Below are 18,799 nucleotides of genomic sequence, written 5' to 3'. Positions count from 1 at the left end.
ACATAATGGGGCAAATGATTTAATGTGTATGTGAAAATTTTTCTGATTAGTGGTATCTATCATAGAATATGTGTATTATTCAATTAAATAGGTATGGCTAATTTTTAAAAACTAAAGTGGTATGAGAAAGCTCTGAACTTGAAAGACTGACAAGGCAAACAAACCCTAGAGAACCATTTGCACTTCCAGCCTCGTTTGGGAACTGTCTGCAATGGAGGGTCTAGGCACTAGGTATGATAACTTATGTCACAATCTTCACACAGCAGGAGTCTTCCTGGGTCAGTTGCCTTCCCACAGGCCTCACACACAGTGCACTCAAGACACCTCCAACCTTTGCTAAGAACCACTTTAGTGATCTGTGAAAGAAACAACCAATCCATGTGATTTATGCATTAACCTAACATAATCAAATATACTATATAAATTAATATGGTGCTTATGTACCTAGAAGCAGAAAGGGGCAATCAACTAACATTTATTGAGCACCTACGGAGGCCCAATACTGGGTTGGGCATGTTCATACACGCTTTTAGGAGCCTACTGAGCAGAATAATAGAAAATGGCACATATTTTAATGCCTTTTTAAAGTCCACATAATTACCTTATGCTGTACATTTAATGTCCACTATATTTATAGATATAGTGACCAGATTTTAAAGAAATCAAGTAAGCTTCACTGTTATTGATACATAATTTGAAAATACATCAACAAAATCTCCATCTACATTTCCATGCTTAGAATCAATAGAAAAAATACCAAAAAAATTAATGTAAAGCGTGAGTTCTTAGGGACATTTATGATCTTAGAGGATTTCTATTTAGACTATGAAGCTAGGAATTCTGAAGTTCACATTCATTCCTCTGTTTATTCTCCCCTCTCTCAAGGGTATAAGTTAGCAGAATATTTGGGAATCTCCAAATCCCTAACAAACTCCTGAAGGAAACCACACCATGTAATATTAAGATTGCGGAACTTCTTTAACATCTCAAAAGACTAGGATCGTCAGACAGAGCCAATCAAGTGCCCACATTATAATGAAACAGCAAGTAATGAGGGTACGGAATAAAAATTCAGATCATGAGGTACATGAAAGCCTAAAAGCTACCAGAGAAGAAAATAAAAGAGTTAAATTCAAAGGAACACCCATCAGAATGGCACAAAACTTCCCAACTCCAGATGCTAGAAGAGTATAAGTTTCCAATTCTACAGGAAAATACTTTTCAAAGTACAATTCTCAACCTAGCTACACAAGCAACTATGTGTGAAGAGAGAATACGTTGTAGACACAGGAAGACTCAAAATTCAGCTCCTTCATTCTCCTTCTAATAAAGTTACTTAGAGATATGCGGAACAGAATGAGGATGTATTACAAAGAAAAGGAAGACTTGGGATCTATAAATCAACAGATCCAACAAAGAACATCAGGCCAGGGAAGTTTAAGGATGAGAACAACACACCCAGAAGCCACTGGCACATATCAGAGCAGGAGAAGGGAATGTCTAGAAGGAGGGTAGGACTTCTCCCAGAAAAAAACAGTGCTTTAAAAAATAATCTTATATGATAGTTCTATAGTAGGCAAAAACAAAGAACGAATGGAGAGTCACTATTACTTTCTTGTTATTAAAAACTCCATGAAAGACAAAAGAAACTCATAGTATACTGTTTAGATCTGCAGTGAACATTTACTGAGTCATAACCAACACCTTATTAATTGAACTAAACATAGTAATACAACTATATTGGGAGAAGGAAGGGGGTGTATTTTAAGAGCTAAATCAGAATTTATTTATTCATAGCAGAAAGTCAACAAAATCTAGCATTGATAAAGCAGTAAACCAGTTGATTATTTAGAGCTGTAACATTAACCACAAGAAAAAAGACCTGAAAAGATTAAAAGTGATTGCCTCAGATGTGGAGGTAGAGTAAGACAAGAGTTGGTTGTTCATTACAAGGCCTTTTTTTTTTTTTTTTTTGAGATGGAGTCTTGCTCTGTTGCCTGGGCTGGAGTGCAGTGGTGTGATCTCAGCTCACTGCAACCTCCGGCTCCCATGTTCAAATAATTCTCCTGGCTCAGCCTCCTGAGTAGCTAGGACTAGAGGAATGAGCCACCACACTCGGCTAATTTTTGTATTTTTAGTAGAGATGGGGTTTTACTGTGTTGGCCAGGCTGGCTTGAACTCCTGCCCTCAAGTGATCCACCCACCTCGGCCTCCCAAAGTGCTGGGATGACAGGTGTGAGGCACCACACCCGACCCGTTACAAGGCTTTTAATGTCATTTGATTTTTAAACATGTATATTTATTATTTTGATTAGCTTATTGATTTTTAAGAATTTGTCTTAGATTACCAAGTTAGTATGTTATTTGCCCAAATGAAGGAAATGGCCTGGGGTAAGATCAGGGTGGCTTAGAGCAGTAGCCAGCAAACATTTCCAATAAAGGGCCAGAGAGTAAACACAAAGTTTTGAGGGCCATATGATCTGTTGCAACTTTATAAAAACTCTGCCAGTGTAATGCAAAAACCGCTACAAATATATGTAAACAAAAGAACATGGCCATATTTCAATAAAAGTTTATTTGCAAACACAGGAAATGGGCCAGATTTAGTCTATGGGCCAGTCTGCCCGACCCTGGCTTAAACAATGACCTGAAGACAAAGTGGCAGACAGATCTGAGGTGTTTAGTGGCAGAATTTTTAAAATATTTATCTTCATTCCTATTAAGTTTTCTTCACAGATACCTGTGGTCCCTTTTACAACCAAACTCTCAAGTTTCTCCGCTTATATTCACTCTTCAAAACACTACAGTCTGGTCTCTACACCCACATCCACTCATAACTGCTTAAGCCAGGCTTGTCAAGACCTTCTTATTCTCAAATCTAATGGAAACATTAGTGTTTGTGTTTCTTGACTTCTAGTACTTCAACACTTCAACAATTTCTCCCTCTTTGAAATTTCCTTTTAACTTAGGTACTGGGGTTGTACTATCATTTTTTTCTTCTGTTGAACCAGTTTAGCCTTAGTTTTAAAAGTTTTTTCAAATAAGATGTCATCCAGGATTCCATCCATGGTACCATGTCCAAAGTTGTTACAGATATGTTTTATAATCGAATACGGATACATGCTTCAACAATAATGGAGTAGATGGGACCAGCCTGTTCTCCCATAAGATAGTAGAAAATTGGACAAAGTGTATGAAACAACTGTTTTCAGATATTGGACAACACATAGTAAAGGAGACAGTGGTCTCTGAGAGGAAGGAAACACTCAGGGAGTCCTATGATATTCTGCCTAGAAACATTTTCCAGAACGCTGCCCAGGGAGGGAGAACCTCAGCAGAGTACAATCAATGGCCTCGCTGAGGTTAGGGAAGGTGAGGCAGTGGAATTTGCAGGACACAGTACTCAAAATGAAGAAGCAATAAGGACTAAGAGCTCCAGAAATCTACAAAGGATCCCCTGAAGTCTTTGGTGGAACACCAAGCCGTACTTCTAGAAGCCCAAAGACCCACAACCAGGGGAAAGTACATCTACTGGGAATTTGTAAGCTGCACAATTACCAGAGCTTGCAAAAGGCTCAAAGACAAGTGAAGCACAACCAGTCAGAGTACAAAGACACTGGTGAACAGGGGGTAGATTTCAGTAGTGATCCCAGAAACTTAAGTATAGGGTTAAACTAATGCTAGGACTGCAGCTACCAAAATGTGGACTAGGGAACCCCAGTGGGTCTGTAAACTTAAAACAAGTTTAAATAATACTAAGATTTAATTTGCCTTTTTTCACTTTATTCACAATTATACAGTGGTGTTTATAGAAGCTACATGTTGTATCATAATATTACACTGACATTGTACAGGTTGTGCTTCTGTAGTCTTGTGTTACAAAATGTTCCTAGTTTTAATTTCTAAAATGCTGAATAGTCCATAGTTAAAATCCTCATGAACAAAAACTATGGCATCCCCAGTAATTTTAAAGACTGTTAAGGTTCTAAAACCATAAAGTTTGAAAATATCCACCTTAGAGTGAAGGCTTTCTAGACTTGCCCCAGCAAGCTTAAAAAGAAGCTTCAAAGGTATCAAGCTTATCCACAAACAATTGCCTCCTGCAATAAAAATGCAAGCTGAGCCAATTCACATATCCCTAGTATATTTCTAGATACTGCTGTATTTCTCAATGAGACTGCAGTATTCTATACTGTCCAAAACAGTGTTGTGTAAAAGGAACCACACATAATTTTTAAAAACAGGAATAACTAGGTGTCTGATAGTGCACTAATTGTCCAAACTTAACTTATGTAAGTCGTACTCATCTGTAAAATGGGAATTCGGTAATTGTTGGATGGGTTAAAAGAAATATATTACTATCTTGAAAGGGATCTTATTCAATTTCCTTAGGTCCAAAACATTAAGTATTCTAAAAAACAAAATCTAATGATAGCAGCTACTTTTATACAGAATATAAAGCACAAAGAAGAAAAGAAACATGTTTTATGCATATATAACTTCATTTTTAATTGGCTTTATATACTCTGTGTTTTTCAGTCATATACCATGAGCAACTAATTTTAAAAAACTACATAAATTAACCGTACTAGTCTTCTATTTTGGATAGTATTAATTACAATCTTTCATTTTGATTCCTAAATTCACAAAAACCTGTATTACCCTATAAAATAAATACTACTGTAGTTATCAACAAAGAATTCTGAAGGAGATAATGTTGATTGGCTTACTATACTGACATTTTACTGACAATGATATAACACAGTGATGTCTGAAGGGCAGGGAGAATGGTATAAAAATCACTCATGATTCACAACCTATTATTGAAACTGAGGTTAGTATTTATATTACAAGGTATGGCAATACTAGAAAAGATTTCCTTGTGGAGTATACAGTTTAAGACCTCTGCTGTACAGCTATACCTCCATGCTTGCTTCCAGTGGCCATGACACTTTATTCAAATATGTAAGTTTTATTAAGACTGAGTTCTTAAAAAGAAAAAACCAAGAACCTTAGATACAACTAGTGAAGTATTGAGACCTGTCCATATTTGAAACCAAGCACACGATACCACTTAAAAGGTTCCCCAGAAAGCCTCTATCCTGAAATGCTTGAAAGTGAGCAGTGCTGACTCTCGATTATTACCAATTGCATTAAATATGACACTTGTTTCTTTTGGCTATAAGGAGAAAATGTCATTTTGTGTATGAGTGAGCACAGAGGAGAGAGAATGTGGGAAAGAACAGAATGGGCTAATAATTTTTTACTAAATACTCCAGTTCTCAGCTTTATAAATCAACAGACAAAATGAATCAGCTAAACCTAAAACCTTTGTGAATAGTATAAATTGTCTTTTAAATTAAATGCATATATTTTTATGTTTTACTTTTTCAAGACAAAAGCAGGATATCAGTACAATATAAGATTTATAGAGAAGCAAATTTCTTCAGATAGCAAACCCTTAAAAGCAGTATTTAAAGTACTTAAATACTGTCACATATGTTTAATAATCATAATACTTAATTGTGAGAACTGGGAGCTCATGTTACTACTAAAACCAAATAAAAATTAATACATATTTGTTAACTCAATTTAAGGATGTTTACCTTAATACTGACACAGTATGGATGATAACACTGACCACACTGAGAACAGGCAAGTAATCTTCCTTCTGCTCCTTGGCCAAAACTGCCACAAACTACACACATATCCTGAAGTTAAGAAAACAGAACATATTTTAAATGGAGACTAAGCTAAAAACCTACAAATTTTACTTTAAAAATACCTTCTTAACTAATACAGCTCTATAGCTAAATATTGGATCACTTCTGTGTATATGAGATAAAGCAGAAATATACAAGGAGGAATTCAATGAGGAAGACAGTAAATTGTCAAGTTCAAACCTGATTCAAAGTGAATTTGTCACTGCTGGAAAACAACACAACCGTAGTGTGCATAGAGTTTTCTTCATCATCCTTATTTGATGAAATATCTGCAGTAGACACCTATAAAAAGCAAAATACACAAAATACAAAGTTATATTTTTCACTTGTTTTACACTTAACTGGAAAGCTTCAGAAAATTCATAATCAAAACATATATTTTTGCTAAGGCCTAGAATAACAATTCCAAATATTAATGCTAAGATACTACAGTAAAATGGAGTCATGACATTTTATTATTCAACTCATTCTCTCTTTAGAGGTAGTATTCCTTTAGACCAAGAAGTAATGAGAAAATATAATAAACCTGTCTTAGTAAGACTTGATTATGCAGAATTCTAATCAAGAAACTATAAATGATAATATTATAAGTATGTACACACACAAATCTATCACTATTTTAATGACACACACTTGGGATCTGCAATGTAGTTAGTCTGAACTGAGATGTCCTGCAAACATAAAATACAGCACATAATTACATATTACATGTTGAAATGGTAATATTTTAGATATATCGGTCAAAATGGAAGGCATTAAAATTAATTTCGCCTGTTCACTATAACCTTTATTTTGTTTCGAGATGAGTTTCACTCTTGTTGCCCAGGCTGGAGTGTAATGGCGCGATCTCGGCTCATTGCAACCTCTGCCTCCTGGTTCAAGCTGTTCTCCCTGCCTCAGCCTCCCAAGTAGCTGGGATTACAGTTGTCCACCACCATGCCCAGCTAATTTCTGTATTTTTAGTAGAGACGGGGTTTCACCATATTGGTCAGGCTGGTCTCTTAACTCCTGACCTCAAATGATCCACTGCACCCAGCTCACTGTAACTTTTCAATGTGGCTACTAGGAAGTTTTAAATTGCATATGTGGTTCTCATTATATTTCTATTAGCACCGCTTTAGAATATTATTTTTAATAACATCCAAATTTCAGTATCAGCCAAATGATTATCAACCAATATTGTTCAGTCTGGACTTAGTTCTATTTGACTAAATCAACTAAGTACCCACTGGTTTGTTAATAATTTCTAGAGTGATTATGAAACAAAATAAAGCTCTGAACTAGAAGTTGTAGAAAGAAGACAAGGAGGGCACTGCCAAAATCATAAAATACAATCCTGTTTCTTTAAAAAGCTTATAACCTAAGCCTGGAAAGACAGAGTTGAAACACAACAGGTTATGTTCAAGGTCAAAACATAAAACAATTGAATTACTTTTCTTGAGGAACAACTGAAAGAAGATTAACCAGCTGGGTGTGGTGGCTCATGCCTATAATCTTAGCACTGTGGGAGGCTGAAGTGGGTGGATTGCTTGAGCTCAGGAGTTGGAGACCAGCCTGGGCAACATGGTGAAATACTGTCTCTACCAAAAATACAAAAAACAGCCGAGCGTGGTGGCACATGCCTGTAGTCTCAGCTACTCAGGAGGCTGAGGCAGGAGAATCACTTGAACCCAGGAGGCAGAAGTTACAGTGAGCCAAGATTATGCCACTGCACTCCAGCCTGGGTGACAGAGTGAGACCGTGTCTCCAAAAAAAAAAAAAAAAAAAGAGGAAGGAAGGAAGGTTGGTTGGTTAACTAAATAGAAGGACTACATCTCAGTATTTTTCAATACAAATACATTTAAAAGCAGTTTTTTTTTTGTTTTTTTGTTTGTTTGTTTTTGAGATGGAGTCTTGCTATGTCACCCAGGCTGGAGTGCAGTGGCACAATCTCAGCTCACTGCAAGCTCTGTCTCCCAGGTTCATGGCATTCTCCTGCCTCAGCCTCCCGAGTAGCTGGGACTACAGGTGCCTGCCACCATGCCCGGCTAATTTTTTGTATTTTTAGTAGAGATGGGGTTTCACCATGTTAGCCAGGATGGTCTTGATCTCAAGACCTCATGATCCACCCACCTCAGCCTCCCAAAGTGCTGGGATTACAGGCATGAGCCACCGTGTCCAGCCTAAAAGCAGTTTTAATGGATAGTACTAATGCTTTATAAGAGCAATTTATAGTCATATGAACCCTAATGACTACAAGTGTTAATAATGCCAATATTCATCATTAGGGAGTAAGTAAAGCCATGACAAATCCAAACATTAGAAAATTATGCAACATTTTAAAAGTAGGGAGGTAGAAACTTGTATAGACTGCCATGAAAGAAATTACAAAAGACGTTGTTGAGTGAAAAAATAAATTGCAGAACAGTATTTGAGGTATAGCACTATAATATAAAAACCTGCAAAGTCATTACATGTAGTCTATGGGCACATATAACAGGTTGAATCATAAGAAATTGCTGCTTTTCATCAGTTCAGAAATAATATTGGCAATTTCATATGGATCAACCTAATATATAAATATACCAAACTGGTAACAGGGAAATAAGGAGGACTGAGGAGTTAGTAATGGTAAATTCTGATCTACCTATAGCGCTTTAATTTTTTTAATAGAGAAAATGTATTGATGTGTTATATGCATAGTATTAACAAAATTAGCTTTCTAAGATTTTAGAGAATCATCCAAGATGATTCACAGAAGTAGAATCATCATCATCAGTAAGAAATTAAGTGACTACTAAAAGTAATCATTAATTCAGTCATAGGACTAATGATGCATTGACAAGACTATTGAGATATATAATTAGGGAAATGGCTAAAATAGAGATAAAGTATCTATTTCTACCTCCCAACTACTAACAGAAAATTCAACACATTGTACACACTGAGCAGCTCAAAGAAATTGTAAAGATCCATTATTATTTTTAAAAGGAAATTTAACCAGTGGATGCTTTCACTGAAAATGATAAACAATATATTCCCAGTATAAACCAGAAACAAAGTCTGCAGTAGAAAACTGCAATGTCCCTAGATTCAAGTGGGGGTGGGGAGTCATATTTAAATAATAAGTGCAGAAAAACCAAAATATTTTAAAATAATTGTCCACGCAAGAAAGAAAACAGTATCATCTAGCTTGAAGACCCACTGTTTTTATTTTATAATTTATTTCATGACCTTTAGACTGCTAGAAAAATAAAACCTAACTTGAGGGCAAAGGTAATCTTTGAGAAAATATGTGCTATTGTTGCCTGCATAGATAATAGTGTGATTTATCCAGAAGGTGATAGAAATTTCATTTTCCTAGACCACAGATATAAGTCAAGGAGAATAGAAAGCTCTGACCTAAACTTCACAAGTGTCCCTTCCAAGCAGGGACACGTAAGAGTAAACAAAAAAAGAAGATCAAATTAAACTCAAAGTGAGAAGATAGGAAAAAATAAAGATGAGAATATAAATCAATAAAACAGAAAGAGGAAAGAAAACAGAGAAAAGTCCATGAAAACAAAGGCTGACTCAAGAAGATCAATAAGATTGATAAATCTCTAGCCAGACTGATCAGGAAAAAAATAAGACAAGATACAAATTATTAGTATCAAGAATGAGGGAGGTGAAATCACTACAGATTCTACAGGTATTAAAATAATAAGAAACATTATGATCAACTCCATTCCTTTAATTTGTCAAGATAGACAAAATGAACAAATTTCTTGAAAGGTGCAAATTTATGCAAGGAGAGACAGATAACCTAAATAGGTACCTATTAAAGAAATACAATTTGTTGTTAAAAACTGTCCCACAGGCTGGGCACCGGTGGCTCATCCAGTAATCCCAGCACTTTGGGAGATGGATCACCTGAGGTCAGGAGTTCGAGACCAGCCTGGCCAACATGGCGAAACCCCATCTCTACCCAAAACACAAAAATTAGCTAGGCATGTTGGTGCATGCCAGTAATCCCAGCTACTCAGAAGGCTGAGGCAGGAGAATTGCTTGAACCTGAGAGGTGGAGTCTGTAGTGAGCAGAGATCACGCCACTGCACTCCAGCCTGGGCATGGTGGCTCACGCCTGTAATCCCAACACTTTGGGAGGTCAAGGCAGGTGGATCACCTGAGGTCAGGAGTTCGAGACCAGCCTGGCCAACATGGTGAACCAGGGGGCTGAGGCAGGGGAATCACTTGAACCTGGGAGGCAGTGGTTGCATGAGCTGAGATTGTGCCATTGCACTCCAGCCTAGGCAACAAGAGCGAAACTCCATCTCAAAAGAAAGAAAGAAGAAAAAAAGAAAACACAACAAAAACCCCCCACAAAGAAAATTTCAGGCCAAGATGCTTTCACTAATAAATTCATGTATAATATAAGAAGATACATTTCCACTACTACACAACTTTTCCAGAAAACTGAAGATGAGAATATACTTTCTGATTCATTCTATGAAGCTGGAGTTATGCTGATACCAAAACCAGATGAAGACATTACAAGAATGTAAGACTACAGGTGGGGGCATGGTGACTCACGCCTGTAATCCCAGCATTTTGGGAAGCCAAGGTGGGAAAATTGCTTGAGCTCAGAAGTTCGAGACCAGCCTGGACAACATAGTGAGATGCTGTCTCTATTAAAAATTTTTAAAAAGTAGTTGGGTGTGTTGGCACACAGCTATGGTCCCAGCTACTTGGGAGACAGAGGTGGGAGGTCAAAGCTGGAGTTAGCTATGATCGCACCACTGCACTCCAGCCAGGAATTAGAAAGAGAACCTGTCTCCGAAAAAAAAAAAAAGAAGAAGAAGAAAAAAAGTGCACAGGTCTACAACTGTGGTGCATCCACAGTTTTATTAATACTCAGCAAGAAAAGGGAGTACACTGTTAACAAGTACAACAGCATAGATGAATCTCCAAATAATTGTGCTGAAATAAATCAGTCCAAAAAGCATACAGTTCTGTATGATTCCACCTATATACAACTCTAGAAAATGTAAACTAATCTTGGGGACAAGGACGGATGGCAGGGGGAATGCAGAAAATTACAGAGGGACATGAAGAAACGTTGGGAGATGAATATATTCACTATCATGATTGTGGTGTCGTTTTCAAGGGTGTATATGTATATATCAAAGCTTATGGAATTGTACATGTCAAATATAGCTTATATCAACTATACCTCAATAAGCCTGGTTTGAAAATTTTTCTTTTTGAAAAAAGGACGAGAATCTAAGCTTCCTTATTCCTGGTTTAGTAGTAAACTTGAACAATTTCACCTGTCTCCTATACTTAAAATGACATTTCAGAATTTTAAAAACAGGATTTTAATAAATAGCAAAGTTATTACATAAAATATTTGCTAGTAGTTAGCAAATATATTTGTAATACACATATAAATAAAGCCTCATAACATGATAGTAAGCAAATATCAATCTTAAAATTTTTAAATTAAAGAGCAACTATATTACATACTGACTTTTTAGAGAGGGTTGGCATAGAAAGATAAGGAGTCAAAGAGGAAGGTAAGAAAAGAGAAAGGATGAGAAAGTAAATATACAAGAAAACGTAACCAGAGGCTCAAAAAAAAAAGCAAAGTAGGACAGTAAAATAAACATTTTGACCTATTTATATGACTCTTAAGTTCAAAATAACTTGCTATGAGATTTTCATCATTAACTGACATTTAGATTAGAGAAAATATACATGAAGCAAGCCTCACCCCAGGCAATACAACAGCTCCGATTCCACTTTTCAGCTTTGACCTGCCTCGGCCACCTCGCCCCGACAGTCCTGCACCTCGAGGTCTCCGCTTTCCTGGAAATCCAGACCCACGGCCCTATGTAATAGATTAGGAAAAGTCAACATTCTGTGACAGCCCAAAATAATTTTTAAATCCAAATGCCACTGAGATAAAATATTTTATTAAATGTTATACAAACACTTCTTTAGATAAGTATTAAGAGACCTGGCTTATTATTTTTATCTTTAAAAGTATACTCCACAACTTAAAAATCTAAATATAAAATGCTTACAACCTTAGAATCATACTTTCGGGCTGTCACTGTGAACGCTATCAGCAAGGCTTTGCATGATTTTTCTCTTTCCCACTCCTACATTCTCGGTGACGACAACAACTATAGCCTTATCCAGATATTTCGAAGTGCAACAAGTTGTATTCAATATAGAGTAAGGATAAGGAAGAACTCTCTCATTAACTGGTCTCGCGGTGATTACAGTAATAGCTAACATCTGTTGAGTACTTACTATGTACTAATCTAAGTATTTTTTACTCTCAACAATCCCATATAGTAGGTTTTATTATCCTCATTTGAGATGAGTGTGCTGAGGAATAAAAGGGTTAAGTAACTTGTCCAAGGTCGCGTAGCTAGCAAGTCTGGCTCCAGCGTCCCTGGGTTGGAAGCATATTCTGTACTGCTACATCAGCATGAAAGTTCATTTTTGCTAGTGTGTAACAGTATTCTTCCTGTCATTAAAATTAAGTCAGTTTCCTTCACTATTCAACAGCTCTCTTATGAACTCAACATTTCTACCTCATTCACCATTGTATTTAGAGGAAAATTTATTATTATTGTTATTACTTTTATTTTTGAGACAAGAACTTTCTTCGTCACTCAGGTTGGAGTGCAGTGGTGTGATCACAGCTCACTGCAGCCTAGAACCCTTGGGCTTAAGTGATCCTCCTGCTTCTGCCTCCCAAAGTGCCAGGATTACAGGAGTAAGCCAAAGCGTCCAGCCAGGAAAAATTATTTGAGGATTACAGGAAAGCTGACAAAAGGCTTTGTGAAAGCTTTGCTTTAAATAATCTGAATAATAAATACTTGAAATGGAAATAATTTATCTGACTTCTTACACAAGAAATAAACCTATTGGAAAATGTGTTAAATTCCCTGATAATTTCAGACATTAAGTACCAGAGTATGGTGTTCCCTGCCCCCTCACCCTTGTTTGTACTAATTAATTACTCCTTGAAAAAACCTGGCACCTACCTAAGTAGATGAATTATGTATATTTAAAATTATCCAGATGCTCAGGAAAATACTTAGGTGTTTCCCTCACCATAAGTTAAATAATATGTCATATCTTCAACTGATGTCCCTATCATAGTTTGAAATGAACTTATTCCCTATTTAGCAGAATGGTTTCCAAGTCAAAAATTGATGGTGATACTGTAAGCATAAAATAGAAACACATGAACAAAAGGAATGGGAGGAATGGCTTTTTTCCCTTTGGATGTAATAAATACAGCCAGCTCCCAGCTTCAAACTGCCACTCCTGTCTTCTCTTACCCTGCTCTCCTTGAGATCCCTTTTGAGAAGTGCATCAGCTTCTTTGCACAACAGATGGATGGGGTCAGGTTAGTTTTTTGGGTTTTTTGTTTGTTTGTTTGTTTTTGAGATGGAGTCTCGCTTCTTTGCCCAGGCTGGAGTGCAATGGTGTGATCTTGGCTCACTGCAACCTCCGTGTCCTGGGTTCAAGCTATTCTCCTGCCTCAGCCTCCCCAGCAGCTGAGATTACAGGCACATGCCACCATGCACAGCTAAATCTCTTTGTATTTTTAGTAGAGACGGGGTTTCACCACGTTGGCCAGGTTGGCCTCGAACTCCTGACCTCCAGTGATCTGCCCCCTCAGCCTCTCAAAGTGCTGGGATTACAGGCGTGAGCTACTGCGCCCGGCCGAGTTTGTTTTGTTATTAAATTGGTATAAAAGATTTTTGAAAAATTAAGTCAGCGATTAAAAATCAAGACTACAGTAGTCTCTCAATTTATTTTCTCAAACATGAAATGCTGACCCAGAAAAAAAGTAAGTAAAAATTGGTGGTCTATATTATCAAACTGTCAAATGAGGTATATTTATACCTCAATATCTTGGATGATATCATGGGGAGGTAGGGAGGTTAAAAAAAAAATAGTTCTTCCAGTCATGAAAGAAAATAAAGTATAACCTAGAATTCCTTAAAATCCTTCATTAGTCTGAATTAAACAGCCATATTCCAGAATATTAAATATAGAATATGAAGAAAAACTGTCATCTCCAGTCAATGAAGTATTTTAACTTTTGAGTTAATACTTTTTCAAATTAATTTTTTTCTCTTCAAAATGCATCACACTACTTAACTCACTTCAAGGACTGGCAGAGCCATCAACCAATGTCATGGGGGAAAAAGCCTTGTCATTTTAAGGTATTAAACAGACAATGAAATCTGCCACAATTTTGGTATTTCTTCTCCATGAGAACATAATAAATTAATGGAGTTTTTTCTTCTGCTTTTTTCTAAGCAACAAAGCTTTATGATATCATGAATGAAAAGGTCCTTAATTACCTTTTGGTCTACATGTCAAGGACTTCTCCCTCATAAAACCAGTAGTAATCACAACAAAAGGAATTAACCATAAAAAGAGGTATTAAAAATGTATACTTGATTTTTAAATGCAAGCATATTATTTCTTTACATTACAATTTTTAGATTTAAATAGTGTTTCTGGAAGCTCAATCTAGAAAAGAAAGATTAAATTCTTAACACCCAGTAGGGCAAAACAAATCAGACAGAAATGATATATGAATGTAAATGCAATTTTATTTACCACTTTGATGCTCCAAATGGCACTGCCAGGAAGCTGCCTGGGTTTAAAAATTTCCCGACCTTCTGAAATGTCTGGGGACCAGGAAGGTGGGCTCACTGTATTTTGGGCACTCCAAGCCTCCTAGGATACGGCAGTTGAGAAAATAGATGTGTAAAACTCAGCAACATAAAAGGTCAAAGCCAGCAACTAAGGAATTTTAGAACAGCAAAAACAAATGCAAACGTATGGAAATTTAGTACAAATTGCTTCAAGGAAGGCAAAATAAGCTAATCACTAACAGTGATTTAAACATTTAAGTATAACTTAAATAACTTAAATGTTTGCTGCTACAGAGACATCACTACAATGAAACTTTAAAAATTAAGGTTTATATGATATCAACATTGACTCATGAACTGCAATTACTGCACCAAAAAGTAAATAAAAGTCAATCACACTTTAAGAATTAACACTAGAAGAAAGTATTGGGGGGTTATTTTTCTTCTAACAACTATCACTCTACTTAAAAGGAGAAATGGATAACCATAAGGAATTCTATATTCTATGGCTATAAACAACCAAAACCAGTAGGCCAAAGAATGCAATGAGAAACATAAGCAATCGATAAATGCATAAACTTTACACTGTAGAGAGCTGGTAACATTCAAATGCAAATACCATTATAACCTTAGCATTTAATCACTCTTTCTTCAGTGACCATTAGTTGTCGGTTTGGTTTCGGTTTTTACTTAGAGAAATGAATACTTTATGGAAATTACATCCAATGGACAAAAGTGAAGAAACGTTAAAGCAAATTGTCCTAAATTTGCAAATTAAAATGCCTAAAGTACCTGATAAATTATATAGAAAGTATTATCTTATTAAAATCTATATAACTAAAACTAAAGCATTTTACTTCCAAACAACCACATTCAGCAATACCCTGAACTAATCTGAAGATGCTAAACAGCATAAAGAAAAATGTTTACTCCACAAAGATAACATTTTAAAGAAAAACAAGACAAATGTCAAACAATAAAAGAATATATTTTGAATTAGGTAATTCAATGGTGCATGCATAATTTTACCAATCAAGTAACCAAAACTTAAGACAAGGTACATAGTACTTACCAGGTTTCTAGAATATCATCAAATTAACAAGTACTATCTCATTAATCACGTACAAATACCAGGAATTAAAATAACCAGAAATAAGAATGTGACTACTCTTGGGGTAAGAGATAGGTAATGGAATAACAGTATTTTGGAAAAGCCACACAAGCAATAGACTGGTTTCATTTTTAAGTCACAAACTCAACCCACACACATTGAAGTCCAGCAATCCAACTCATTCTCTCCAGCAAACACTTTATTTTTTTCCCCTCCAGGATTACCCTCAGGTGTTCTTTCTTACCCATCAAATCTCTAACCTAGCTCAGGTAATCACTATGCTGATTTCACTGAGCAGCAACCACTGCAGGTCAATTATCTCACTTTCATAATTTGAAATCAACTTGAATCTGTACCTATGTCTTCTTCCCTACTATTAGTAGGGAAGTGTTGTCAAAAGCCATTTCTCTTTTCTCATTTTACTCATGCTCCTAACATCTGGCATACTGTTCTGCTGGATTTGGCAGCAGCCCACCTGTGGATATTTCACTGACTTCCTCGCTAATCTTTCTTCATCTCCTGTACGTGTTCTTCCTCTATTTGACTTCCGAAGCCCTGGAGTTTCCCAGGGCTTGAGCCTAGATCCTAAATGGTGTTATCTACAATGAGGGCATCTTGGAAGTTGATGCTTCCCACATTCTTATTTCTAGTTTTAATCAAAGATCTCCAAATTAGCAGGATTTTCAACTTCCTTCTTAGCATTTCCATTTTCTCACATAAAACCCCTCTTAATTTTGCCATGTTTAAAATTTCTCCCTTAACCGGTTTCATCCCAGTCTTCCCCATCCTTATAAATGGCATCCAGTCCCTTGTCACTCTCCTCTGCTCCTTCAGTCCTCTCCCCCAACACTTCGTCAATGCAAATCATCAGCAAATTCAAGACTTTTTATCTTCAAGTTTTGTCTCCGATCCTTCTACTTCTTGTCACTTCCACCACTAGCAGCCCAGTCGTGGCCACCACCATCTCTCACCTAACCTGCCACAAGAGTCTACTGCTGGTTATGCTTCTCCCACCCTGCATCTACTCAAGCCTTTCCCCACAGCAGCCAGAGGAACTTTTCAAAAGTACAAATGTGATCAAGCAAGCCACTATTCTATTTCAAATCTTCAATTGCTTCTCAGAGCACTTAAAAGACAAACCTTTCCCCAACTCATCTTGTGGCACTTGTCTCCCTGCTGCTATGCTCCAGCTATTCTGGCTTCCTTGCTGTCCTTCAAACATGCCAAGCTCTTTATCAATCAGAGCCCAACTGACTCAGAACACTTCACTATACCATCCCAGCCCTTCAACAAATGTCTGGCATTTTCTTTCTTTCTTTTTTTTTTTTTGAGATGGAGTCTCGCACTGTCACCCAGGCTGGAGTGCGGTGGTGCGATCTCGGCTCACTGCAACCTCTACCTCCCAGGTTCAAGCAATTCTCCTGCCTCAAGCCTCCTGAGTAGCTGGGATTACAGGCAAGCACCACCACGCCCGGCTACTTTTTGTATTTTTAGTAGAGAAAGGTTGTCTCCAAGTTGCTCAGGCTGGTCTCCAACTCCCGACCTCAAGTGATCTGCCCACCTTAGCCTCCCAAAGTGCTGGGATTACAGGTGTGAACCACTGCGCCGGGCCAATATTATTTTTTAAGAAAATACTAATAAAAAGAAACAACTGATATTAAATAAAATTTAACTATTGACTATAAATATATGTTTCAAGAGATTTGAGTGAAAATGCCATTCTATGTTAAAATAAAAAATATGACATTCGATAAATATAGTAATAACATGTTCTCAAAGGTTCAAGGGGCTAAAGCTAATGAGAAAAAGTTAAATATAAACACCTTACAATTTACCTAATTACTTGAAATAGAAACTTATGTTCATTCCTGTATTTCTCCATTTTTCCAATTTCTAATGTCTACTTCTTTCCATTTTGCATTTTCTTGTATTGAGGCAATTTAAAGAGGATATGCCAGGTCTTCAGAAAGCCAAGAAATGAACATAAGCACTCTGGAACCTATCTGAACTTAATTTTTCCAAGATTTTTTTAATGGTTAAAAATTGGCTCAACTGGGGATACTAAGAGGAAACATCAGGGGCAAAGGGGATTTGGGTTAAACAGATCGAACAGGATTCTTACTGAAGGCAGGCCAGACTGATCAGAAATCATCTGGAGGGTGGTGGGAGATAACAAATTTGATCAGATATCAAAGGTGATCAGTACTGAGAGTGGGGGATTCTTTGCAAGTTTCTTCCTAAACCTGAGAGATGTGGGCCAGACTAGGACGAACACTGAAGGCTGAGGCTGAGAGGAGGCTTAGAGGATCCTGACTAGAGTTTGGGCAAGGGGAGAGGCTTTGTCAATGCAAACATGCATTCAGCAATATTACCAAGTACAGTTGCATGCACATAAAAATACTGAAAGGAAATATAAGAAAATGTTTAAAAATTTTTAGTGGCTTATTTATTTTATGTAATTTAAATATATGTATATATAAAATTAAGGTGTACTTTGAACACATACTAACACATTCAAAGAATTAAGTATATGTTTGATAATACATAATAGTTACAAAATAAGCAAGGTCTTCATGCAAACGAGTTTAGAATTTCCAGGGTTTATTACTTAGCATTTGATTAGCAGGCCTGTAAATTCTTCTGCTGCCCATTCATTGCCCACTTTATTAAAAATTCCTCAAGTGGATGCATTGGAATGGAAGAAACACTGACTCTTTCCTTCAAAGAAGGAAACAACAAACCTTGTTTGACAACCCTGTCAAACAAGACAAGGACCAAGTGGCCAGTGGTAAGGAAAGTTGGTCAAATTAATGAATGACATTTTAGATTAAAAGTGAATTTTATTTAACCCAATTATTCTTATCCTATGCACACAAATTTGAATTTAAGTTAGCTTGATGCTGATGGTCACCCCATTCCAAAGCATGGGTCCAAATACCCTAAGGTTCCAGGAGGAGCCAGCTTTCTTCAGAAGGTGGCAAGTGCATTGCAAAGTACTGAGGAAAACTTTCTTTAAAGTATCTTTTTTCATCATTCCATATTTTGCTCCTTATAATTGCAACTGCTCTCCTTTCAAAAGTCTCTTTTGAAACTTCTCACTTGTCTAAGATGCTATTGTTCCTGCTCATCTTTTTTTTTTTTTTTTTAATAGCATAGTCTCTCTCCCTCGTTGCCATGCTGAAAAGGCTTCTGACTTGCTGTTCTTGCCAGGAAACATTTCTGCAGGGCGTATTGGAGTGGAACTACTTACAGAGTGTCAGGGCAAGTCCTTACATTTGTTTATGCTTAGGACACAACACAGAAGATAATTT

At 36.7% G+C, this 18,799-nt stretch overlaps 1 protein-coding gene across 1 annotated transcript in view; it reads right to left on the bottom strand.

Moving 5' to 3' along the window:
- Positions 1-17,370, bottom strand: part of LOC129528460 (histone-lysine N-methyltransferase 2C-like) — a 36,600-nt gene extending 19,230 nt beyond the window's left edge. The window contains 6 exon segments of the mRNA XM_055368857.2: positions 175-356; positions 5,607-5,711; positions 5,904-6,005; positions 11,455-11,571; positions 14,340-14,459; positions 17,332-17,370. Coding sequence (XP_055224832.2) covers positions 175-356; positions 5,607-5,711; positions 5,904-6,005; positions 11,455-11,571; positions 14,340-14,459; positions 17,332-17,370 — 665 coding nt within the window.
- Positions 17,371-18,799: the final 1,429 nt, after the last annotated feature.

Source organism: Gorilla gorilla, chromosome 17 (genome assembly GCF_029281585.2).
Source record: "Gorilla gorilla gorilla isolate KB3781 chromosome 17, NHGRI_mGorGor1-v2.1_pri, whole genome shotgun sequence".
Classification (NCBI taxonomy): domain Eukaryota; kingdom Metazoa; phylum Chordata; class Mammalia; order Primates; family Hominidae; genus Gorilla; species Gorilla gorilla.
Note: the sequence above shows the minus strand (reverse complement) of the source record. Positions and strands in the feature narration are given on the sequence as shown.